Source organism: Lacerta agilis, chromosome 17 (genome assembly GCF_009819535.1).
Source record: "Lacerta agilis isolate rLacAgi1 chromosome 17, rLacAgi1.pri, whole genome shotgun sequence".
NCBI lineage: Eukaryota > Metazoa > Chordata > Lepidosauria > Squamata > Lacertidae > Lacerta > Lacerta agilis.
Genome location: NC_046328.1, coordinates 17,038,584 through 17,065,320, shown reverse-complemented (window position 1 = coordinate 17,065,320; position 26,737 = coordinate 17,038,584). Strand labels below are relative to the sequence as shown.

The 26,737-nt window shown below is 43.6% G+C and overlaps 1 protein-coding gene across 2 annotated transcripts in view; it reads left to right on the top strand.

Annotated features, from left to right (window-relative positions):
- The first annotated feature begins 762 nt into the window (after positions 1–762).
- OSBP2 (oxysterol binding protein 2) overlaps positions 763–26,737 on the top strand; it is a 132,099-nt gene continuing 106,124 nt past the window's right edge. The window contains exon 1 of one of the 2 annotated variants that reach the window (XM_033136443.1): positions 763–1,292. In XM_033136443.1, coding sequence (XP_032992334.1) covers positions 979–1,292 — 314 coding nt within the window. In that variant the 5' untranslated portion in view covers positions 763–978. The remainder of the gene's footprint in view (positions 1,293–26,737) is intronic. The other variant, XM_033136442.1, reaches the window with a different exon arrangement.

The following is a 26,737-nucleotide window of genomic DNA, read 5'->3' as shown; positions in this document are numbered from 1 at the left end:
GTTGAAAGCAATAAATTTAGAGAAACATGTTCTACACGTACACATTTTGTCAAATAAATTACTGCCTTCCACCAGCACATGGTTTTGATCTGTTTCAAGCACATTTTTCAAATATTTGATGTACATTCTTAGAATTGTTTAAAACATTTGCTAGTTAATTCTTTGATTATAACTATTTTAAGTACAGTACTTCTCACGTGTGATGCATTACTATTTCTGACTTTTAAAACTTATTTATTTATACAAACACCATTTTTATTTTTATCAAAACATATTTTCTTAAGCCCGCTCCCCTTTTGCGCCTTGTCTTTTCTAGATTGTAACCCTTAGGGCAGCGACTGTCTTGCTTTAACTGACTGGTTTTAGGGCTCTTTATATATAAATGTGTAATAAATGACATATAACGAAATAAAATTTTTGGTACTATAAGCTTTCCCTTGCGTCGTCCTGGCCACGTCGCCAGGCGTAGCTTTTGCCGCCCTGTCACCTGAGGTAACAGCGTGGCAAAACGGCCGCAGGCGCCTCCACCTGGACAGCGAACCGTTGAGCTTCGGGCAGCTTCCCGCCTTTTTTTATTCTAATCAAGCGGCGTCCGCATTCCTTGATTCGCGCCTTGTCGGCCCCGCCCCCTTTCCATTCCCCGCCCTCCGCCTTCTACACAACTCCCGCGAGATCTCCAACCCTCCGACAGCCCGAGGAGCCTCGCAGACAAGTCGCACGTGATCCGGGAGCCGTTCGGCGCCCTCACCGTAGGAGAGGGAAAAGAAAAGAACGCGGGGCGCCGCTGTCGTAGCGGCCTCGTCACGCCGCTCCCTCGGGTGGGGTGGCGCGTCACATGGCCAGGAGCGGAGGGGCGCGGCTTGCCGCCGTCACGTGTCGCGCGGCCCCGCCCCCTCGCTAGCCCTGGCGGCGGCGCTGAGGCGAAGCAACCAGGAGGAGGAGCGGCCGGGCGCAGCCTCAGCGGCGGCGGCGTCGCCTATGGGGAAGGCAGCCGCGCCGCTGTGCAGCGCCGGCACCCGCGGGCTGGTCTCCTTGCTCAGCGCCGTCCCTTGCCTGGCCTGCAAGCAGCAGCCTCGCCGCCCTCCTCCTCCCCCCGCCCTCCTCGTTGCCATGAGCCTGGCAGGGGCCACCACCCTCGAGGGGCCCTTGCCCTCCGCCCCCGCGACCACCCCGACCTCGGCCGGCCCCGGTCCCGACACGTACAAAGGCTGGCTCTTCAAATGGACCAACTACCTGAAGGGCTACCAGCGCCGCTGGTTCGTGCTTAGCAACGGGCTGCTCAGCTACTACAGGTACCGTGGTACACTTTTTTGCCCGGGTTGGCGGCATTCCTTTTGCTAACGCTTGTGAGTCCGCGAACTTCAAGGGCTGTGTGGTAGTTGTTGAAGGGAGGGGGGGGGCAGGTGCTTGTGCGGGGCGCGAGTGCTGCGTTGCCGCAGACTTTGGGGGTAGAAGTCGGTGCGCCCTTATATTAGTAGTATTACGGTAACGCCGACAGTATATACAGTTTAGCGCTCGAGAGAGGGGATGGTGGTCGTGTGACATGGGTGCTGTGCAGCTGCTACGATAACTCAGATGATTTCCGAATGCTGCTGCTGCTTCCACACCAAATAACTCAATAGCAACAACCCGCCACCCAGAGTGTATATGTGATCCTTAGTTCGATGGTAGAGCATCTGATTTGCGTGCAAAAAGTCCCAAGTTCAATCGCTGGCCTGTGTAGGCAGGACTAGTAGAGACTCCTGTCTAAAATCCCAGAGAGTCACCGCCGGGTCAGTGCAAACAGTACTGACTTAGATGGACCAATGTGTCTGGCTCATAGAGTCTTAGAATTGTAGAGTTGGAAGGGACCCCAGGGGTCATTATTTCAACCCCCTGCAATGCAGGAAAAGGCCATAGCTCAGTGGTAGAGCACCTGCTTTACATGCAGAATGTCCCAGCTTCAATCCCTGCCACCACCAGGTAGGGCTCCTAGGAGAAGCTCCCTTTCTGAAATCTTGGAGAGCTGCTGCCACTCAGTGTAGGAAGTACTAAGCTGTGTGGGCCAATGACCCGGCTCCATATAAAACTGCCTTCTATGATAGGGGAAGGGTCATAGCTCACTGTTAGAGCATGTGCTTTACAGGCAAAAGGTCCAAGGCTCAGTCCCCAGCAGCATCTCCAGGTAGGTCTGAGAATGACCCCTGAATGAAACAAGAGTTGCTGCCAGTCTCGACAGGACAGAACTAGGTGATCTGATGCAGTATAAGGCAGGCTCCTATACCTTTTTGGGAAATGTGTTAACACTGCTAGTGTTTGCCTGCATGCTCAGCCGCTGTCTGAATTGTGACAAATGAAGGATGGAGTAGCACAGTTTCTACAAGCAGCATGTGGTAATAGTGTGTCTCACCACACTGTAAAACATGCCTTCAATGTAGGTCTCTTGTCTGTTGAATTAGTAGCTGCAATCAAAGTACCAGTTGTGTCAGTGGAGGGATCATCCTGAAAATTCCTGGTGCTTTTAGAGCTTCAGGTGAAGGGCCGTTGCAATAACAGTAACAAGAAGAAACTAGTTCCTGCCTGCAGGAGTTTATGGTCTAAGCTTCAGCAGCTGGGAAAACAGGGAAGGGAGGGGAGTGGCAGGGTAACAAAACAAATAAAAGGGGGGAGGATACAATGAGACGGGAGCAAATAGTTAGCAATATCTTTGTGCTCAATTTCCAGAGAAAGGGTATTTTTTGTTGTTGTTTTTGCAAAAACAGGCTTACAAGAGATCTGTGGCATAAAGCTTTTTGGGTAAAAACTCACTTGGTCAGATGCACACAGAGGAAAAATGGGTTATAAACAATGGAGACAAAGACCATGAAATGCAGATGGTAGTGATAGTTCTCTCTCTGATAAGAATTGAAGGTTCCGCAGGTAATACTTTTGCCATGCCTAAGAAGAGAACTGCTTTCAAGTCTTGATTTGGTTTAGTTTAACCTAATTTGCTAATGCGTACAGTTGTACCTTGGTTTTTGAACAGCTTAGTTATTGAATGTTTTGGCTCCCAAATGCTGCAAACCCAGAAGTGAGTGTTCCAGTTTGCGAACTATTTTTGGAGGCCAAACATCCGACACGGCTTCCGATTGGCTTCAGGAGCTTCTTGCAGCCAATCAGAAGCCACGCTTTCGTTTCTGAATGTTTTGGAAGTGGAACGGATTCCGTTCGACTTCCAATGTACAACTGTACTATTTAATCAGTTTAATGCTGAATGAATTTCTGAATTCTTGTAATCTGAAAGGTTAGGCTGGAAGCTGTGGCTCCAGCTTTTGGAAACTTGGTGCCTTCTTTATGTTTTGGAGTTGTGGTCATTTCCACACTATGGTCTTCTAGGCCTTTAGCAGAAAGTTGCAATGGCTGGAAAGGGCTCTGGTATTGTTCTATCTTCTTGCTTAGTGTGAGAAGAATAGGCACTCTTTTGTCAGATATAAGTATTTAAATACAAGTTTGTTTCCTGTTGCACCAGTGACTGCTGCTAGGAACGCAATGCTTCTTATACAACAGGAAGATTGTCTTCCCAGATGCATGTTGGCAGTGGTTCTCCAAAAACATCTTGAATGAAGAATGCTGCTGCTAGTTTACTTTTGTGAAATAGCCAAATGAGTATTGTACAGGCAAAGTCTGAAAGGAAATAAATAACAAATTATTACTTAAATATTTATATACTGCCTTTCAGTTCATGTAGTGCTCTTGTGGCATCCGCAACAAATGTTAAAACCGAACAGAATCAATAAAATTGTCTGCGGTCTTTGGGTTGTCTGGATAACAGGCACAGGTAAGGTTGGCTAACGTCAGGTGACTTTACTCCATCTTGAAGTTGCTGCTCAAGTCAACTTACTCATTTACTCACTGCTTTGCTTCATGTGTTAGCACTTTTGGATCAGTGGGTGGAAAAATATGTTGCATTTTACTTGGCAACAATCACAGACTCTTAGATTCTGGATTCGCACCAAACCATCCACTTTATATTGTGAAATGACAGGTTTATAACATAGACCAGACATTTCAAGCTGCTTTTATTCAGGTTTTGCTTGGTGTGGAGCAGTGGCTTATTCTGTTGATACTTATATTTTTAGTACTGTGTTGTAAGCTTCCCTAAGCCTGTTGAATGGAATAAGCAGCATTTGTAAGATGACTGCATTGAACAGTTTTATAACTTCCTGCCTTCAGGTGGCTGATTGCTTTTTCCATATACCACGAATGGCTTTTGTCTGTGATAGAGAGAAGTCAAGGGGACTTTGCATCCCTGCACCTCTGTTTTGGGGTAGAAATTGTTCTCAACAGCTACACTCTTGAGTGGCTATGGGTTGTATCTGATATTAGTCCTAATAGAACCATTGGAATCGATGAACTTTAGGACCAAAACAAATGCGACAGGTGAAGAAGCATATCTTTTGTCAGGATTTTAGAGGTGGAGAGATGTGATGCATAAAGTCAGTTTTTACGCATGATTCTGCTACTATATTATTTATCTAGGTATCTCACATGAATGTGGTTTTACTGATTGTATTTCTTTTATTGCTTTTGCACCTAGTATAATTTGTGAGAGCATAAATTTTTGGTAGAATGTTTTCTGTCTGACAGCTTTAAGGACATCCCTGCATCAGTAACACAAGAAGAGCCCTGCTGGATCAGGCCAAAGGCCAATCTAGCCCTGTATCTTGTTTTTACAGTGGCCAACCAGTTTCTCCTCTGGAAACTTGCTAGCAGGACCAGATTGCAATAGCTTTCTCCCAGCTTGGGATTCCCATGAATTAATTTCCCCATTAATTATTTGTTTCAGTGAATTCATGATCTTGTTTCTTTCATAGCTGAAGTGTTTAGGTCCAGGAACATGATAGATGAAAGCAATAAAAAGTTTTTATCAGAAAGAAATATACCAATTTACCTCTATCTAGACTTTAATAACTTCTATTGATGCTTCAGGTGAAAATCCTCGCTCTCCAGGCAGGTTTCCTAGAACACAGCACAAGCTTTCATACATATTGTGTCCTGCAGGGCTTTAATATGCTTTATAGAGAAAGTGTTCCTGGTCAACACTTCAGATGCATTGGAAATCAAAAACCTCTTGTACAGAACGGAGCCCCAAGCTATTTTCCCATTTAACACACACACTAGGTGAGAGAACACTGCTTTGTTGCTAATCAAATTGCCAGTGTTAAATATTGAGACTGCATACTGGTTTGAGAATGACCTTTCCCTGAGCTGAGTAGCAAATGTAAACAGGTTTGTTTCCAAAACTTGAGAATGTCATAATAACATAAGAGCTGTGTTGAATCAAGCAGTGGCCCATCTAGTCCAGCATCCTGTTCTCACAGTGGCTAGCCTGATGTTTGTGGGAAACCCACAAGCAGGACCTGGGAGCAGCAGCCACACTCTCCCCACACCTTAGTTTTTTCCAGCAGCTGGCATTCAGAAACAAACTGCCTCTGACTGTGGAAGTAGAGTATGCCGGTTGTGGCTAGTAGCCATAGTTGGCCGTATCCTCCAAGTATTCTGTATTCCTCCTTTAAAGCTGCCCAAACTGGTGGCCGCCACTATTTATTGTGGGAGCTGATTCCATGGTTAAACTAAGTGCTGCAGGAAGAAGGACTTTGCCTGTCCTGAATCTTCCAGTGTTCAACCCCATTGGATATCCACCAGTTCTAGTGCTATGAGGCAGAGAGCAATACCTTTCTCAACCCACTTTCTCCGTGGATAATTTTATACACTTCTGTTTTGCAGCTTCTTGCTCCTCTTTTCTATAAATAAAAATGCCGCAACCTTTCCTCATAGAGGAGTTTTTCCAGCCCCTTGATCATCTTGGTTTCCCTTTTCTGAATAGGCAGAACTTTGTAACTAGGAAAGTAAGAAAACTGCAGGAGGCCCAGAGCATTTGTTCTTATATTCATCTTTACATTTCTACCTTGCCTCCAAACAGCTCAAAATGGATATGTGCTTGTCACTCTCCATCTTATTTTCACAACAACCTTGTGAGGTAGATTAGGCTGAGAGATAGTGAGTGGCCCAGGATCACCCAGGTGGCTTTATGCCTCTGTGGGGAGTTCAATCCTGGTCTCTCAGTTCCTAGTGTGGCATTCTAACCGCTACACCACACTTGGCAATATTGAGAGCTGCCATTTCTAAGCAGCAGTCAACACTGCTGAATTGCAGCTGTTTGTTCCTCTTTCCTGTGTGGCTTTCTATTGTGCTTGCTGAAAACCTTAATTCAATAATGCTTTGGGACAAGCACCCTTCTTTGGGCAGCAGGGGTGGCAAACAAACCTGTGCCTCCCAGGTGGCATTGGACTTCACCTCCCATCAGGCCCAGCAAACATGGCCAAGGGCCAGGGGTGTTGGGTGTTGTAGTTCAGCAACAGGTTAGCCACCATGATTTACAGCAAATTTGGTGCATGGGAGGTAGAACACCTTGTTAACAAGGAAATGCAAAAGTGTGCAGACACAGTTTATTTAACCCAATAGACCAGCTGAAATATTTCACATTGAAATCATTATCTCTGCAGCAGATGGAGATTTTCAGAAGTCTTTCCCTCTGGCCAAATGCAGGTGGGACTCTTGTATTCTTGACTTCTGTCGCCTCGTCAGTGTATCAGGTGAACAGAAAAAAGATAGTCTTACTAGCCTTTTTATTCTCACTCAAGGAGAGTGCCGCTACTCCTCTAGACCAGACATAGCCTATTGACCAATCACGGAAAGTTTCATAATGCTTTCTATTTGGATGGGTGTTCAATTAGTAGGGCTGCTTACAGAACAGCATCTCACACAAGCACAATGTCAATGCACTTAGCAGCATGATTTAGAGCTCAGGTAGCCATCTGAAATGAGAACCCCCGATAAGCAGCACGTTGACTTTGTCTGGAACTGTTTTGCATAATTCATCTTAAGAAATGTCCTTCGTGCCAACTGTAGTCCTTGAAGGAATCCTCCAGCTGTGCCTGGCCCCGCTTAGCTAATGTCCTCAAGTGCAGCTATATTTGCCTTTGCAAAAATTCAAGAATGTGCTGCGATAGTATTTATAGTGGACAACTTGCCAAATGTTGACAAGCAAGTACATGCACCCTGGCAGCATTGCAATATGTGCTTGATACTCTACAGAAAATTGAAACAAGACCTTGGTAGAAGTGTGCATTATTAATCTGGCAAAATCTGTGACATGGCAGCAAGAGAGCAGGCAAATCCAAGTTGCTACAACCATAAATGAGAACCATAAGCCTGGGGTAGGCTGGGAGCATGAGTGTTTCATTATCATCATCATTATTATTATTATTTAAATTTATTGCTCATTTTTTTAAACAAGGTAACTCAAAATGACTTACAATATTTAACAAAGAAACACATACATTAAAACTGGCATAAAAAGAAAAGAAAAATCTAAAAGACAATCTTCTTTTTAAAGGGCAGGAGTAAAACTTGCCACCTGCTCAAGGAGGCCACAGCTAATTAAGAACTGAAGGCCTGCCGAAAAAGAAATGCTTTTTGCCTTGCACCTAAAGCTATGTAATAGTAGTGCCATCAGGCAAGCATCCCTTGGGGAGAGCATTCCACCAATGGAGAGCCACCACTGAAAAGGCCCATACTCCTGTTGCCAACCCTAGGAGTGGAGGGGGCACATAGAGAAGGGCCTCATATGATGGTTGCAAGGTTTGGGCCAGTTCATATGGGGAGAGGTGGTCTTTGTGGTATAAGGTTTTATAGGTGAAAACCAGCACTTCAGATTGGTCCCAGTGCAGTCAGGCTGGGACCTTGCTCTGGTGAGCAACCTGACTGCTTAATTTTGCAGTGCTTTAGAAAAATAACAATAAAGAAAAGGGAGAGTTGAAGAACCACTGTGGAGGAGTATGTGCTGTAAGGAGAGGCTTCCCCGTGTTCTACCCAGAAAACATGCCCAGAATCGTTGGAGGTGACTGGAGTGATGGATGTCCCCCTTCCAGGTGGAGGTGAAGCCAAGAAGCCCCATAAAGACACCAGAGTACTATTATCATGTCTCCCCTGTAAGGTAGCAACAGTGGCCATGCCTGAGGTGCATGGTGAGTAGCCTTCTTGGAGCCGCCCTGGATACTGAAGTAGCCATTAACATCTGTTTATATATATTTATTAAGCCTGTTTATATGGGGCTCTTAATTTAGAAAATCATGAAATGGTTCACAAATAATATAAAATACACAATGGAAGAACATTTAAAAACAAAACAAACATCACTGACCTTAATACAGCAGCAGATAAAACATTTCCTACAGACTATTCTACAAATTGAAGGTTTCCTTAACCACCCAAGTAACTGGCCCTCCAGAGGCAGGGAGGTCCGTAAAGAGGGCCCCACAACCAAGAAGGCCCTCAACCCGGGACATTTTCCTTAGGGATTTCCACTTAGAAAGGCCCTAAGAAGAACCTCCTCCGGTGATCTACATTAGGAGTAGCCACTGTCGTGCCCTCCATATGTTCTGGGACTGTAACTCCCATCAGCCCCAACAAGCATAGCCCCATTATCAGGGATGATGGGAATTGTAGTCCAACGTTTGACAGGCACCATGTTGGCTATACTTGACCTAAATGGTGAGGCTGATGCACTCTGTCATGTACCTTGGGACCCCAAGGTATTAGAATTTTATAAGCCAATGACAGAAACGTGGATGGGGCTCAGAGCAGAACTTAGAGCCTGGGTTTAGACAACATGATGAGCTATGGTTTTATGGTTTGTTGATCCTGGTGCATGGCGACCTCACCTGGCGTAGGGGAGGCGCAAAGTGGGGGACTTTTGAGCATGCTGCTCATTTGTGTTTATACCATAGGTAAACTTTATCAATTGTTTAACATGACACGTGAACCAGGTCAGTGTTTAGCAGTAGCCGCTGACTACAAAGACAGCCACTCTGCCTGAAATGTAATCCTGGAAACCTCCCCATTTTGGTTTCATGTGACCAGCACTTGCCTGCCAGCTGGATTGAGAAACTACAAAGGGGCTTTGTTTGTAGACTAACAATCACAGAGATATTTTAACTGTTCAGTGCCTTGTAGTGTAATTTCTAATGTGGTACCCTTGCAAAGCATTCTTTCATATGAAACCAGCAGCTTTGCTGAGCTCCTGTCTAGCCTTTATTTCTTTAAATTAGGAGTAGTCACTGTGGTGCCCTCTAGATGTTGGGCTACAACTCCCATAATCGGTGACCATTGGTCACGCTGGCAGGGACTGATGAGAGTGGGAGTCCTGCCCTAGATCAGATGTGGTTGCAGCAGCCGCGTATGGGGATGTTGTGACTTGCTGTGTCCTTCGTCTTTACTTTGCAAGGCCTGTCACTGATGTTCTAAAAGGCAGTGTGAGCAATTGTTTACTGGGGAGCCTAACATCAGGAAGTGGCCTTCTTCCAAGAGCTGAGGTTCATGATCTCCTACTGTACACCAGAATATTTATTACACGCATGAGCTCTATCCCCTTTTGACCAGAATGAATGGTGCTTATGGTTCAGTTAGCATGGTGTTTTTAGAGACTGAGCTTCAAAGGGAAACTGGAAACTCATGTATTACAAAACGCCAAGGGTTACATTGCATTGTGAATTGAATGGAGGCAGTTATGTGTATTAGTTGGGTTACCAATGGTAGGGTGTCTGTATCAGAAAACTGTTCTGTGAGTTACCAGTGTTATGCAATTAAACAATAACCGTCTGTACTTTTCTGTATTTCATTTTCCCCTGACCTTGCTTTTTACCATATCATCACCCCAAGTATACATTTATTTACCTGCATCTCAAGAGAGCGCTTCATGAAACTTATGAAAAAAGTGGACTTTTGTTCATGAAAGCTTATGCCTGGTTTAGCAAATGTTGTGCTCTCTAGGTATTTTTGGACTGCTAACTCATGTAGCCCCCAGCCAACATGGCCAACTGCTGGATATCTTCCGTCACTGATGATGGAAGATACCCAACAGCACTTCAGGGCTTCAGGTTGACTACTGCTGGGTTCCACTATTATAAATTGGTTAGTCTTCAAGGTGCCCACAAGATTGTGTTCAATTTTAGGTGCCTGTTATTCCCTTTCTGCCTAAGGCAAGGACTGTATTGCTGTGGTTCTTACCAGTTCCGTACTAAAATTCATATAAAAACAGGTTGCCATAGCAACTGTAATTATACACTGGGAAACTTTGCAAGATGTTTCTATGTTACATAACTTCAATGGGGGGGGGGGGGTAAATGGTGAACTCATTCATGGGAGTACCTATCTTAGAAACACATTTGACCTTCTTCCGTCCCATTCTTCCATATGTTCAGAGTTTTCTGGTCACTCAGTGTTCATTATTATTAATCTTCCCAACATAATACACCTCTGTTCAGGGACGTAACACGTGAAGCAGGGAGTAAAATGCTGAGCATGTTTTAAGGAAGGTTTTACCTGTAAATGCTTTAAAAATGAGTAGTTCTTGCAGTCCAGCAACATCTCTGGATGGATCATAGGTTCTCACGCCTGACTTAGGAATGCAGGAAGCTGTTTTTTGTTGAGTCAGATCATTGGTCCATCTTACACAATATTTTCTGCACTGACGGACAGCAGCTCTTTGTTTCAGATACAAGTGTCTTCCAGCCCTACCTGGAAATTGAACCCGAGACCTTATGCATGCAAAACAGATGATCCACCACTGAACTGTGTTTCTTTTTAAACAAGACTTCATGTTGCTTTGCTTTTGTAATAATAGAATCATAAAGTTGGAAGGGACCCTGAGGATCATCTAGTCCAACCCCCTGCAATGCAGGAATATGCAGCTGTTCCTTACGGGGATTGAACCTGTGACCTTGGCATTATCAGCACCACGCTCTAACCAACTGAGCTATCCTTTTTTTAAAAATTGTAACTGTAGGCCGACTGATCCTGCTATTCTAGGATAGAAGCCAAAGAAAAACAGCTGAGTGAATCATTCATATTTATAGAAATCCTGTCCAAAAACACTACAACAATTCATTGTAATTTAAAGAACAATAAATTTCATTTTAACAGTAATAGCTAACTTAAAACAACAATTGCTTATAAGCATATGTATGTTAGGGCGTTGGCAATATTTGACCAAATATCTTTTTCGACTCTTTTTCGACCTAGTTCAGTGCTTGAGGGAAAATCAAGGTAGTGCCACATTGGTACCCAGTACCAACAATTACATTTCTTTCTTTTTCTCGGTCTAAGAGGAATTTTTTGTTTTGTTACTTTTGCCTTTGTATTCTTTTGGAAGAAGTGAAACAAAAGTAAACAGAGGTTGGATGGCTGTCTGTCGGGGATTCTTTAGCTGTGATTCCTGCATTGCAGGGGGTTGGACTAGATGACCCCCGGGGGTCCCTTCCAACCTGAGAATTTTACAATTCCATGATTTGGGCAAATAATTAGTAATTACTTGGAAGTTTCATGAATCTGCCATGCATATATATTCATGTCAGAGCTACCATCCTATTCCATTAACTTCATATTCATTGAAATTAGTCCTTTTGAGCAGTGTATTGAGTTGGTGGGATTAAGTTGTCAGTTCTGGAAAAACAACCTTGTTAAGTGTTACCAAAACAGTGGACTCTCTTGTTAGCTTAAGCATAGAAATTAAACACAAGCGGACTGAATTTCAAGAATGTGTGTGTGTTCTGTTCCAGGTGGAGAGCAGCTTTTTCAGCCAGAGGGCCACATTCCCTCATGGGGAACATTCCAGGGGCCACATGCAAATGATGGACAGAGTTGGGAGCTGAAGTGGGTTTGGCAGTGGATGTGACACCTTTGTACAGTAGACTTTATTCCAGCGAGAGGCTTTTCCTTAAGCACACACGCTCGTATGCACATATCCCTCCTTCCACCATCCAGGAAAGAAGGAGGTGTCATCAAAGCCTATCCCTGAGGTGTGACCTAGTCAAATATGGGATATTAATTGTACTTCTGTAGAATGGCTGGAGGCAGTAATGTCTCTGAATACCAGTTGCTGAAAACCGAAACGGGGTGGGATGGGGAAATGCTCTTGTGCTTTGCGGGTTTCTCATAGACATTTGGTTGTGTTGCTGTGAGAACAGGATCCTGGCCTGGATGGGCCACAGGCCTGATCCAGTGGGCTCTTCCTATGTTCTTAGAAACTCTGTTAAGTATTTTTATACTTTCTAAATGGTTTTACTATTTCAGAGGTCATAGAAGATTTTTTTTTTAACTTCTACATTTTGCATTTTGTTTTTACCTTGTACTGGTAAAAATGGTTTATAAATTTGTGAAGTGGCCTGTGAAGTGGGGGCACGAATGAAGAATGGCTAGGGTCAGATGTAGAGAGCTTGAGGTTTCCCACCTTTGTATTCTACACAGCATTACGGTTGTCTGCTCAGTGGCGTTTGCTTACTTGATTCCTTATTTCTGCATTGCCAGAAACCAAGATCAATAATCTGATTGATTTTGGCAGCTCTGCTGTTGTTTGGCAGCAAACTGCGCCTACACTGTGTTAAGTTCTATGTTCAGATGGGTGTTGTGGTCCAAAACATCTGGAGTGTGTGTGTGTGTGTTTGTGTGTGTGTGCGTGTGTGCGTTGATGGAGGAGGCTGTTCTGTATTCTCGCACTGTGGAAGCTTCATTCTGAAATGAGTAGAGATGAGTGTGCAAAGAGGACTCTGTGCAATTAAAACAGTGTGTCAGTGAATTAAGTTCACTTTGTTCCCTGCATATAAGTTCTGTGCTGTGTGAGGGTGGCAACAAGAGAACGGGCTTTTTCTCCCTGATTGTGGAATGTTCTCCCCAAAGAGGCTCACCTGGCACCATCATTTTATGCCTTTAGGCACCAGGGAAAAGCATTCCTCTTTACCCAATCCTATAGCTATTAAATAATCCATGGCCTGTAAAAGTGTTTTACTTTTAGGCTGTCTGTCAGTATGCTTTTTATTATGTTTTATTATCATTGATGTTCTGTAATGTGTTTTTAATGTTGTATACTATCCTGGAATCTTTGATGAAGGGCAGTATATGAATTGAATAAATGCAGAAGATCTGAGCTTCAATCCCTGGCTTCTCCAGGTAAGGCGGGGAGAGAATCTTCTCTGAATCCCTGGAGGACCATTGCCAGCCTGTTTAGGCAGGTGGACTCTGTGGTCTGACTTCTTATGCTTCTCAACCTGCATCACTGGGTTTTTGCAAAAGGCTTCCTGGCTGCTTCTGAGGAGGGGATTTGAAGGAAAAGAGAGGCAATATCTGGAAGCGGAGGCTAAGGAAGCAACCAGGGCTGCAGCAACTAAACTTGTGCATGGTCAAATTTAGGATGAGGCTGCTGAAGCATTGCTGTGGGAAAGATGATTTGGTCAATGGAATGCTTACATCTGTGGGCATGGAGTCACTCATGAGAAATGTGGCAACTGGTTCCTCTTACCAGAACCCTCTTCTGATGCTGCTGTCAGGGCAACATTTTAAGGCATAGGTGGAGCTGGATGTTTCTGTACTATCTCCAGGATCACAGAGTACATTTTTTATGGGCTGCTGGCAGCACACCAACCCTTAAAATCATCCATGCATGCTAAGCGATGAATCTTCATTGCCACATTTTGCTTAAAAAGAAAAAGGAAAAAAAGTCATAGAGCAACATGCCCTTTTCTTAGTCGTTGCTTATTTATGCAAGTTTTGAAGTTGCCCTGGTGCTCAGGGTTTCTGTTTGGAAATACTTTCTCAACATTTATTCTTACTGAAGTCCCAGAGTATAGTACCAATGACACATAGGAGCACCACCTTGCTGAATCTAAGTAGGTCCAGGTCTAGTCAGTGCTTGGATGGATGATTGCCTGAAAACCATGTGTAGGGCTCAGTGGATTCCATGATGGGAGAAAGACGGGTTATAAATGTAAGCGAGTAAATAAATCCTTTTCGGGTGAGTGGTGTAATATAAATAATTCTTATGAACAAACTGGAAAGTAAATGGATGAAATTCATTCTGGTTAGATTCTTCAAATTGGCCTGCGGCCTGATGTAATAGTAGTGAGGGCTCTTTTGGTCAACAGTAGATAGTGGTAGTTGTAGCCTCAAACAGCTGCAGGGCACCTGGTTGGACAAGGCTACCTTAAACATTGTCCCTAATTTCCACTGCTTTTTGGAGACATTGGAAGGGGCAACATTTAAGGCAGTTTCCCACAACTGGGTTCTTTTTCTGAGCTCTGGTGTACAGTACAGCAGTCATTTGTATAGGAAACTTAATTTCATATTTGACAGTCATGATCTATCACTTTCCATTTAATAAACCAAGTACTTGAGATGAGACAGGAAGCTTAAGCCCAGAGCTCATGTGCTATTGGATAACTTATTTGAAATGCATTAACCTGAAGATGGGTTAAGAGAATTCTTTAGGATGAATATGCTACTGCCTGCATTTTGTTTGCAAGCAACGTTTATTTGTCACTTAAAGCTCTGTCCCAGAATGGGACTTTTGTCCCTGTTGCAAAAGAGGTGACAGTTTTATAACAGAAGGTTTCTGTAGGTGGGTTGCACAATGGAAAAGGTGCAGGGAAAGGGTGCATTTCTCGGAAGCATCCTAAAAGTAGGTAGTGCATTGATTGTTTTTTGTGGACTGCATGTAGAAGAGGCTAGTTGCCCCCCCCCTTTCCCCAATAATGTTTTGTTCTCAAGTCTCCTGTTCTGCTCATTTTTATGACTTCGTTTTGTGACTGGGTAGGTGGAATTTCCCTACCATAACGTTCTACACACATGTCTCTAAGGTGCTACTGGAAGGAATTTTTTATTTTATTTTGTTCTACACACATGTAGAGCTCAGGCATACAGTGGCTATGAATAAAAAGCCACACTTAAGGGCAACTCTGCACTCATTTGAATGAACAGGAAATTCCTGTCTTCACTGAGATTATGAGGACAAAGGAGCTACCAGGGAGAAGTTGATTATGTCTTGTTGGAGCATTCCTGGGTGCTAGGGCCCCTGTTCGTGTCCTGGATTGGTTATTGTAAATGTTCTCACTAGATGGGTTTCCCTTGAAATGTTTTGGAAACCACAATTGGTCCAGAACAGGGCATCCCAGTGCTTGGTGTGAACAAACTGTAGTGTGCTTATTAGTCTGTTGTTAAGGCAGCTTTCACTGCATCGGTTTGAAAGTGAAGCAGTCTACATACATATTCCTATATATTTATATGTCTAGGTCCAACAAGGACTGATGAAATAGAACAATGCAATATGAAGAGAAGGTTCAAATGACAGCAGATATTGGGCACAGAACAGGTTAAGAATGCATCAAGAAAATTTGAAGCTTCGATAGTTTCTCTTCATTAAGTTCCTCTACCAAAATAGATACTGGATAATAATGGATAATAAATGGAAGAGCTTCTGTAGGGTGGGAAATGCAGACCCACTTCAAACCATGATTTCTTTCCCTGGTTTGCAAGGGAACAGTAGGGCTATATTCAGTTCTCTGCCTGTTAGTGCAAGGGACAGGTGAGTTTTAATGTTTTGGAGCAAAGTAACCCAATACAACAGTTGCACTGGTGGAAACTCATTGCACAAGATTGTGCAATCTATAGTGATGGTGGAATTTCTCTGAAAAAGGGAGAGGAGGGAAGTGAATTTATAGAGCTGTTTCAGATTATCCCTGTATTGGCCTATGGTATTCTTGAAACACTTTCTGCAGTAGATGCTGAATTAGATTCAATGCTGAAGTGACCCTTGGACAGTGTGAACTCTATAACGGTAAAGTCATGTCCAGTGGTGTTAAAACTTTTAATCAATCTTCTGCTTTTCAGATGTTTTGGATTACATAACTCACCATCCCTAAGTAGGACTCATAGCATTTGTAGGCTAAAACATCTGGAGGGCACCAGGTTGGCAAAGGCTGCAATAGACTCTAGATCTGCCTTTGGCAAAGCTACAGGAATGAGCTGTATTTTTCTCAGAAAGTAATAAATTCAGTACTGCAAATTTGTTTTATGGATATTCTGCTTGATATGGAAAGATTAAACACGATGTGTTTTGGAAAGAGTGTCTTAAGCAGCGATGAGATTAATATGATGCTGTAAGTATGTCTACAAGTTAGCAACCTTTTCATAACGGCAGGAAGTTTGGTGTGCATTTTATTTTCATAAGCATGTATAAGAAAAGCAGCCTTGTTTGACTGCTGCAGCAACAAAGAATCTTGTGGCACCTTATAAAGATCAACCAACTTACTGTGGCTTGAGCTTTTGTAGGAAAAAGTTTGTTTCATCAGATACTTGAAGAGGATAGTGAATAAGTTGTTGTTTAAGAATATGCCCTTTTTGCATCTCTGCTATAAAGTGTCTGCTGCAACTTTGCAATTAAAGCATACTGAGTATGCTTTTATTTTATTTTTCTCTTGCATTGTTCTCATTTTGCAAGTCGTGGGAGAGGCAGAGGCACCAGAGTTTACACAGAACCATTGAAAAACTTACCGGTAATTTGGCTTTCTGGGGTATTTAGTTAAGCCTTTTAAGTTACTTCAACCTTCTTTGTTGCTTTTTGATCAGTCTTGCTGTAACATAATTTTGTAGACCTTAGGTGAGGTCTTGGTGTTGTTACTATAATATTTGTTCTTTAAGACAAAGCCCCATACAAATTAATAATTCTGCTAGAGGAATGGAAACGCAAATGTAGAATGAAAAACTGGCTGTGTTACTTTTACAGCACTGTCAACCAGAATCCGATTGTGCAAATATAAATACATGCCTATTTCCCTCTCAGCTGAGTTTCTGGGTCAGCAAGTTATAAAAATACAATTGCTACATGTGGTGGTGAAGACCAGCAGGATTGTCAGAGACAATTTGGAGGCTCATCAGACATCCAGGAAAAAGGGCAGAATGTCATAACAATCAGTTTACTGCATTTGTGGTCAAAGCAGTTCACAGGTGGGGAAAAGAAGTCTTCAGCAATTGAGACTGGTAGTTCCCCAATTATGGAATGACTCCTTAGGGAAGTGCCCCTGTCTTCAACACTAGGAAAACATTCCTAGACATTCGGCGGCTGACGAATACTGTCCCTGGCAAACCCCCAGATCCCTTGATGGAAAGATGTGGGTTTTTTTTTATACCTGAAACTTATTTTGGAATGTTTTTGACTGCAGTTGCCTTTAGATGACTGTAATTGGTTTTAGAATGTGTTAACAGTTTCAGAATGTTTTTGTTTTGTTTAAAAATGGTGGATCTTGCTTGCTGCCGTGGGCTGTTTTGGCAGGAAATAAATCCGCTAACTAGGAATAAAAGTGCAGAATGTTCCTCTGTCTGCTTTATGCTGCAAGAATCTTCTGTGAATGTAAAATCTACAAAGTGTAGGATAGGGGCAGTCATTGTGGCACCCTCCAGTTGTCGTTGGACTTCCAGCTCTCATCAGCCCCAGTCAGCATGGCCAATAGTCAGGGATGATGGGATTCGGAGTCCAGCAACAGCAGGAGGGCACCATGTTGCCTGACCCTGAGCTATGATGTGCACTTGATTTTTTTTTATGCGTTCTTCCACCAACAGCATTCAAACAATGAACTTAGGAATTGCATCTGTCATAACAGTCATAGTACAATATCTGGCTTCGACTGGCCGGCTAAACCAGGTGAGGGTAGCTGATGGGCATCAAACCCTCAGTGAATTGGGGACTTCCCCTGCATGCAAAGACAAGTTCTGGCGGATTGAGCTGGCAAGACCAAGAGTGGGTCCAATAGTAAAGAAGACAGTTTCTGCACAGGGAAGTGAGGGGCAGGTGTGGCTCGTCCACCTGGGAAAGGTAGCCCCTCTCAGAGAAGAAAAACTCTGACCTTAAATCTCCGCTGACTTGTGGGATATCTTCGGGAGAAAAAAAGACCAAGGAGTAAACCCTACACAAATCCAGAATGGCATCCTTAAGACGGTTGAGTGACGCCCTATACGCCACCTTCTGGCAACTTCTGTAGCCAAGCTGGTGCCAAACGTATTGCTTTCCTTTCCTCAGTGAGGTCAAGAGGTGGGACTTCCATACACACTGCCCAGGCTTGCGCCCCAAGGAAACCACATCTGTGCTGCTAACGCAGCGGTTTGACTTCACCCCCAGAGGAACACTCCATTGTCTCTTGAGACAGATGGATGCCAACAACTTTGAAATGCATGTGAAGTTTTATACTTAGTTTTAAAAGCACTGGCCTTACAAAATTGCATTCCGGGAATAATTGTTGCAGGGTTAGGAATAGTTCAACCCCACCTCGAAGATACTTGTGCATGTAGGTGGGCCAGCTCAGGCTGCCCTTTTTTATAATAAGCACAGCAGGCCTTTGTTTTTGTAACCCCCAGCCTGAACCAGTTGCCACCAGCTCATGCATTCTTTTTATTTGGTTTGATTCTACATAATGCTTGTCTTGTATTGTATTGCCCCATTCTGAACTTATATTGCCACTTATTGTAATAACAATAACAGCAATAACAATAATAATACTTTTTATTAAGCAAAGAACCAAGTTGTATTTGAATAGCTCTGTTCACATATAATGATAAACCATATCGTAGGAAAACTATGGCTAACTATGAATGAGCCTCATGCTACCTACCTGCATGCTGCTCAAATCTTGACAAACTCTATTTTCTGAGTTGGAAGGAAACAACAGCTGTGGATGTTGCATTATGTGTAAACCACTGCTTGTGGTTTGTTTACCCCCAGGTAGACCTTGACTTCTTGCTTGTGGTTTGTTTGGAGAAACTCAAAGCAACTGTCCACACATAACTCCAAGGCAGCACTGTGATCTCCCCCCAGTGCAGCAAAGGGACCAGCAGTGAAGGTGCAATTTGAGCAGCATGCAATTCACAGTATTCCGCAAAACCCACATTGCTGTCTTGTATATAAATCTCCTTTTGTGCTCCTCAATGCTTGTGGTAGGAGTGTAGTGAGCAGTGTTTGGAATTAGCCAGGCACATTTTGCACCTAGCTTTCGACCACTTTGAACAAGGGAAGATGCCTGGGTGCCAGGATGGCGTCTGACATCTCCACCATATGGGGATCATTGGATCTGGATTGTTTTCCACACATTAATATCCTAAACTATAGAATTCAATCAGTTATATTTTATCTGTACAGTCGCAATGAATCTGTTGAACCAAATTGCTTTTTCTGTGCAGCCTGAGCAGGTGCATTAAGAAAAAAGAGGTTGGAATAGGTAAATATATATGGACCGTCCCTGGATCAAGTGACTTTTCTTCTTTAAGTTCTCAAAGCTCCTAACCTAGCTCAAGGTTGTCATCTGAACTAGCCAGGTGTTTAACTGAGAATTGGTCACAGTTGGTCCATCCTTAGAAAAATAAGACTTCATAGAATCATAGAGTTGGAAGAGACCACAAGGGCCATCCAGTCCAACCCCCTGCCAAGCAGGAAACTTAGAGTCGTCTTGCCCCCAAATGGCAGCTAGGCAATCCGTTTTGGTGACCGTAACCTTGGTTTAAGGAACCATTTAGTGTCTGTCTTATATACCGGTATCTGGGTTTCTAGCACTGGTAGTGAGGATGTTGTGATATCAGCTAAGCTTTCTGTTATATCACCACTGTTGGAGGCAGTATGCCTCTGAATACCAGTTGTTGGGAATCACAAGCGGGGAGAGTGCTGTTGTGCTCAGACCCTGCTTGTGGGTTTCCCACACGTATCTGAGCGGCCACTGTAAAAACAGGATGTTGGACTAGATGAACCGTCTGCCTGATCCAGGAGGGCTGTTCTTATAGTGTTATGTTCTGATTCATAGGCAGTCCAGTGCTCAAAACTTGTTTGAGTAGCCACACGGCACAATTTGTTTTTAGAGGTTGTGCCTGCATTTTTCATTGCAGTTGGAGAGAGGGAAACTAGGACATGCATCGCCTGTTGATGTAAGCGTATTTGAGCACCTGGCTTCTCCTCCAAGGCTATTAATCATCCTACTCTGTGGCCCTGGAGACGAAAAGATGAGTTCCATGATGCAGCATTGCTTGGAGTCCTTGAGGCATCATGTGATGCAGCTTGATCAGAAACACGGCAAAGCACTCTGCCTTGGATGCGTGGGAGTCTCAGAGAGGCAGCGCTTGGGCTCAAGGCCACTTCGGGTTGCGTATGAGAGAGGGACTAAGAGAATGAGGCCACACCGGAAGTTTCTGATTTGCCTAGGACCAATGGAAGAGGAATGACTTATATGTAGCGCAGCTTCCAAGGTGGGTCAGATGCTTGCCAAGTGTCTTCAGAAACTGTATTATTAGGACAGTAACAGAATCACGAACTCCGAAGAAGCTGCGATCTACTTTCTGTATTAAAATCTGGCAGTGATCTACCCCCGTTTTTGGGGGGTCCAGCTCAAAGTTGTTGAGCATTTTTAGGGGAGCCAAAGTTGTTGAGCTTCTGTGGGGGAGCCAGTGTTCTACCACAGATGTCCAGTGATCTACCAGTACATCACAATCTACCTGTTGGACGTGCCTGACATTTTGCACCTGGCTATTGACCACTTGCAGCCAAGTGAAGATGCCTGGGTGTCGGGATGGCTGCTGACATCTCCACCATCTGGAGGTGCGTGCCTGCAGATCATTGGATCTTGACTGTTTGTGCACACTAATACCACATCCTGTAGAATTCTGTCAGTTATATTTTATCCACGCAATCGGAATGAATTTCAAGAAACTAAATGCTTTTTCTGTGTAGCCTGAGCAGGAGCAGTCACCATTAAAAAATAGAGGTGTGAGTAGGTCAGTATATAAGTGGACTGTCCCTGGACCAAGTGTCTTTAATTCTTTCAGTTCTCAAAGTTCTTAAGTCATCTGTACTAGCCACATGTTTAACTGAGAATCAATCACAGTCAGTCCATCATTTGAAAAATAAGACCACAAAATGGCAACAAGGCATTCTGCTTTGGCAACTGTAACCTTGGTTTAAGGAGCCATTTAGTGCCTAGCTAGCTAATACAGGTACAGTGGTGCCCCGCTAGACGAAAATAATTCGTTCTGCGAAAATTTTCGTCTAGCGGGTTTTTCTTCTAGCGAAGCGGCAATGACAGCCGTGCTTTCGCTAGACAAAAAAAAAGACGAAAAATTTTCGTCTTGCGAGGCAGCCCCATAGACTTTTTCGTCTAGCGGGGCTGCCTTCCGCTAGACGAATGCCTTCGTCTAGTGAGTTTTTCATCTAGCGAGGCATTCGTCTAGCGGGGCACCACTGTATATCAGAATTTCTAACACTGTGAGTGATATACATGTTCTGCTCTTAATAATAAATAATAATAATTTTTATTTATTTATACCCTGCCCTTCCCGGTTCAGAAACCCGGGCTCAGGGCGGCTAACAACAAATTTAAAACACTTAATTGTAATACAACATAAAAGCAGCATAAAATACAGTATAAAAGCATGAATAACAATAAAATTCAAAGTTCAAAAATCAATTGGGGAAATCCATCCAGTAAACATTAGATAGTCACCAGGGCTAGCTGGCTAAATTAGGCCTACTTGGGCCAGTGAGGAGGTCAGGGGAGAATTAGCTGTGTGGTCCCAGAGCAGGTAATCTTCATAAAAAAGGGCGGGGGGGGGAGAGAGAAGGGAAATAAAAGATCAAGCTGAGTTCACATTAAAGGCCAGGCGGAATTGCTCTGTCTTACAGGCCCGGTGGAAGGAGGTTAAGTCTTGTAGGGCCCTAGTCTCATGCGACAGAGCATTCCACCAGGTCAGAGTGATCACTGAAAAGGCCCTGGCCCTGGTGGAGGATAGTCTGACTTCCTTAGGGCCCGGGACCTCTAAACTATGGTTATTCATGGACCTTAAGTTCCTGTAAAAACGAGGGCCCTAGGCCACAAAGGGCTTTAAAGGTCAAAACCAGCACCTTGAACCTGACCCTATACTCCACTGGGAGCCAGTGCAGCTGGTAAAGCACTGGGTGAATATGCTCCCATTGCAGGGACCCCGTGAGGAGCCTTGCTGCAGCATTCTGCACCCACTGGAGTTTCTGGGACAGTTTCAAGGGCGGCTCTGCGTAGAGTGAATTATAGTAGTCAAGCCTGGAGGTAACCGCCGCATGAATCACTGCGGCCAGATCTTGAATTGTTTTATACCAGTGATCCAGTTACAGGTGGGTAGCCGTGTTGGTCTGCCATAGTCAAAACAAAATCGAAAATTCTTTCTAGTAGCACCTTAGAGACCAACTGAGTTTGTTCCTGGTATGAGCTTTCGTGTGCATGCACACTTCTTCAGATACACTGAAACAGAAGTCACCAGATCCTTAAATATAGTGGGGGAGTGGGGAGGGGTATTACTCAGAAGGGTGGTGGGAATGGGTGATAGGCTGATAAGTGTGGAAAACCTGTTGACGACTCTAAACGGCTGCAATTAGTCTTGCAGGGAAAGGCAAGGGGTGAGATGGCTAAAGATGGCTTTGTTATGTATAATGAGATAAGAATCCAATGTCTTTGTTCAAACCAGGTTTCTCCATGGTTTTAAGTTTGGTGATTAGTTGCAATTCAGCCACTTCTCTTTCCAGTCTATTTCTGAAATTTCTTTGTATTAAGACAGCTACTTTGAGATCTTTTATAGAATGTCCTGGGAGATTGAAGTGTTCTCCTACTGGTTTCTCTGTCTTGTGATTCCTGATATCAGATTTATGTCCATTTATCCTTTGGCGTAGGGTTTGGCCTGTTTGTCCAATATAGAGAGCTGAAGGGCACTGTTGGCATTTGATTGCATACACAATGTTGGAAGATGAGCAATTAAATAGTCCTGAGATGGTGTGTTTGATGTTGTTGGGACCAGTAATGGTGTTATCCGGGTTTATGTGGCAGCAAAGTTGGCATCTGGGTTTATTGCAGGCTCTGGTACCAGTGTCCATGTTGAGTCCTGTTTTTGTATTATTGTGGGTGAGGAGCTGTTTGAGATTGGGTGGCTGTTTGTATGCGATGAAGGGTCTTCCTCCCAGAGCTTGAGAAAGAGAACTGTCATTGTCTAGGAGAGGTTGTAGATCTCTGATGATGCGTTGTACTGTTTTAACTTGGGAACTTTATACCAGTGAAACGTTGTTGCACCATAGATTCTGCAATCTGTTGCTCAACAGGTTTCCGCTACTGCAGCAGTTGTATTGGATTTTTCGGCAGAATGTTAAAACTCACTCATCTGCTAGCACATGACACTGGTCTCTAGGAAATTTAAAAACCCAAAGAAATGTTTACCCTTAACACACACACACACACACACACACACACACACACAAACACACACACACACAAACACACAGCATATAGCCAGCTTCCTTGTAGGGTGGAGTTGCAAATCCTTTTTACATCCTTTAATGAATCAACTATTATTGGCTTCAGAACAGCTTCATAGACATCGGAAGCAGATGAGATCACCTCCCCAAACTTGAGAATCAGCAAAATGCAGTATGTATCATACATTGGTGTAAACATCAAAAAGGTATTCTCGTTTAAAAATGAGGTGAATATTGGGGGAAAGGGCCCCATTGCCCTGGCCCAAATGCGACAAGCATGCATTGGTCACTGGACAGACAAGTCATTAAGGGTATCTGGTAATCATACCTCACTGTTGTGACCAGAATATATGTGAGAGTAGTTTCAGTCACCCATTTCATACAACACTTACTCTTTGGGATGCCTTCCTGGCAGGGTTTGAAATTAGCAGGGCGCCAGGTGCATTTTGCGCCCAAAGATTCTCCATTTGCAAGCACCTCAAAAAGTCTGGGTGCCATTTTTTTGCGCCTGGCTGACACTCAACGATTACTGAAATGTATGTGCTTTGAAGGATAGACGATATGTTATGGAGTTTAACAATAAAGAGTGAGAGTGTTTTGAAAACTGAAGTATGGTACCAATTTTTTATTGTAAACACCAAATTAAACATGTATTAACAGTTTCTGTTAAAAGTGTCACTTATGTGAATTGCGTATTAGTTCATGTTTATCAAAATAATATAGAGAAAGTGTTGCTGACACCCCCCCCCCCAAATAACGACTAGACATTCTGTTTTGGCGCCCACAACCCAAGTCCTAGAAGCCATTTGGCTCCTAGCTTTTCTATCCCAGTTTCTAACACTGCTTACTGATTTCATTATTGCTGTCAAGATCACCCTGAACCTTTTGGAGACAGTATGTTCTCAGGACTAAATGAGTCTTGGAATCGTGTGCTACCACCCATAGTGATTCAGTGGACAATTCTGTCCCTTTTAATTTTTCTACTTCTTTAGACTTTGCTGTACTGTCACATGTGCTTCTGTGCTCAAGAGATAAGTGTCCCACTTTTTTTCTCCATCCTAACAGGCTTCCATTATCCTAGCATTGCACACTTCCAGACCAATTCCATTTTGCAGGTGGGATAAACTGTAGTCCAGCAAATTCAGGTTGCACAACATGGATTTGGTGCTCTTGTGCAACAAGCATGTTTGCAAAAATAAGAAGCCAAAACAAAAAATCTGTAAGGTATAACTTCTCTGCAAAATAAAATTGGAATGCCTGCTCAGACAGGGTTCGGAAGTGACCTTAATGAATCTTTACAACCAAGCATGCTCACTTAGACTCTTATAAGGTTTCAGCTTATATCTGAGGTGGCAATTAACAATGTGTGGAGTTCTTCGCATAATTTTTACTTAACCATTAGGTATTCAAAACAGTGTTCCTTGTGATTTTGGAGAAGCATTCTTTTCTCAATTCCTTATTTAGGCGCCCTCTTGCTAATATCCTTCTGTTCATTAATACCAGCAAAAATGACCAAAGGTTGATGTTCAGTTCTAGCATTATCTTTGTGTGTGTGTGTACCTAGTAATCCAGGACAGTCTCTCCCCCACTCTCTCCGTACATGCTTCTTAAGGATTATCTCATATTTGAGACTGGAAACTTGCCCATGTATTTTTGTTATTCAGTCGTTGAGATGCTAACACTGAGTAGGAAAATCTGTTGAGATACTGGGCTATTCGCTGCTGAAGGGCACCTTTACGGCTCTGTGCATAGCAGTAGATGGGGAAGTGTCTGCTGAGAGCACTCTGGGAGTGTCTGCTTGCAAGTAGGGAAAATAGATTTCCATGTTATCTTTAAAAGTGATCATTAAAAAAACAAACCTCCCCTTTAAAAAAAATAGTCCCTTTTTGAGAGTAAAGGAGCTGGTCAACATACTCTGGAACGCATTCCAGCCATTTTAGTTTGTTGAAGTTATCCTCTGGGAATGTGCATGTGTCTGGAAGTAATTCACGAATGACTGATTTCCAAGCAAAGTCTTGAGCAAGACATGTGCGGCTTGCGGAGCACTGCGATCCACGTTGGCAGCATTGTGAGCTGTGCTCATTCTGTTTGTTCCAAGTTAGTCCTCCCCCCTTTCAAATGCAAGTTATCTGGGTAATTTAAAATAAAACATTAAAAACTTCTTAAAACAGCTAATACATTTAAAATAAGCTAAACACCGCAAGTTGCTCTTTAATTGAGATTAAACTGACCAGCATTCTAAAACATTAAAAAGTCTGGTAAAATAAAGCAGGTTTTGCTTGATGCTGGAAAATGCACGAGCAGGTGAGCTTCTTGGGGAGAGCATTCTGGAACCGGCGTGCTTGAGAAGGCCTTATTTCCAGTAGCACCTGCACCACACCTGGGAGGACAGGGAAACCCAGAGAAAAACCTTTGAGGATTTCAAAGGATAGCAGAGGCACATAAGGAGATGGGTACTTTGGCCCCAACACACTAAGGGTTTGTAAGTCAGGACCAGAACTTTGAACTGCTCAAAAGCAGCTGATCCCAGTACAGTCATACCTTGGTACTAGAACAGAATGTGTTCCGGGAGTCCGTTTGACTCCCAGAACAGTTCGAAAACCAAGGCGCGGCTTCCGATTGGCTGCAGGAGTGTCCTGCAGCCAATCAGAAGCCGTGCTGGACATTCGGCTTCTGAAAATCGTTTGAAAACCAGAACAATCACTTCTGGGTTTCGATCGTTCGGGAGCCGATTTGTTTGGGAGCCAAGGCGTTTGAGATCCAAGGTAGCAGCCTAGCAGCCGTATTATGAAATAACTGCAGCTTTCTGCATATCTTCCTTGCAGGTTTAAATTTGCATATGGTTTCCATGAATATGGCTTCAGACGCCAAACGGAAGCTGGTGGGTGGGTTGGATTCGCTTAACCATCTGGATGGGCACCTTGGACTGTGAGTGAAACCTGCACTTAAATTTAGCAGTATCTTAGCTGTTGGGATTTTACATCTTCATTTCTGATAATTTTGCATTTGCTTCAGTTGCAGCAAAATCATGATGCCGTTAGTGAAAAAAAACCAGGAAGGTCTTAAGCAGCCCTACAGTGGCAGGAAATTGCACACAGCATGGCTTAGGTTCTGCTTAGCTGAGTTGGTAGAGCAACTTCCCTCCATTCAGAAAGTCCCAAAGTCAGTTCCCAATGGCATCTCCATGCAGGGATGGGAACGTCTGCTGTCTTGAAACCCTGGAGAGTCGCTGCCAGTCAGGGTAGACAAGTGCCAGAATACAGTTGAATCATCCCTGTAAAACAGTGACAATCTGGAAGCTACCCAGACATAGGAAATAGTTTTGTTTTTGTCTTCCTTCTTAATATCTTTTTCAGAAAAGGGCAACCAAAATGTTCAAGGGGGTGTAGGGAACTATGGAATTTGCTTCCACAGGAAGTAATGACAACCCCAATTTTGATGGGTTTAAAAAGGATTCATGGAGTTTAAGGCTCTCAGTAGTTACTTGCCAAAATGACTGTGTTCTATCTCTGCTGTTGGAGGTCCAAATGCCAGCTGCTGGGAATCGGGGTGGGGTGGGGTGGGGTGGGGGGAGAGTGTTGTTAC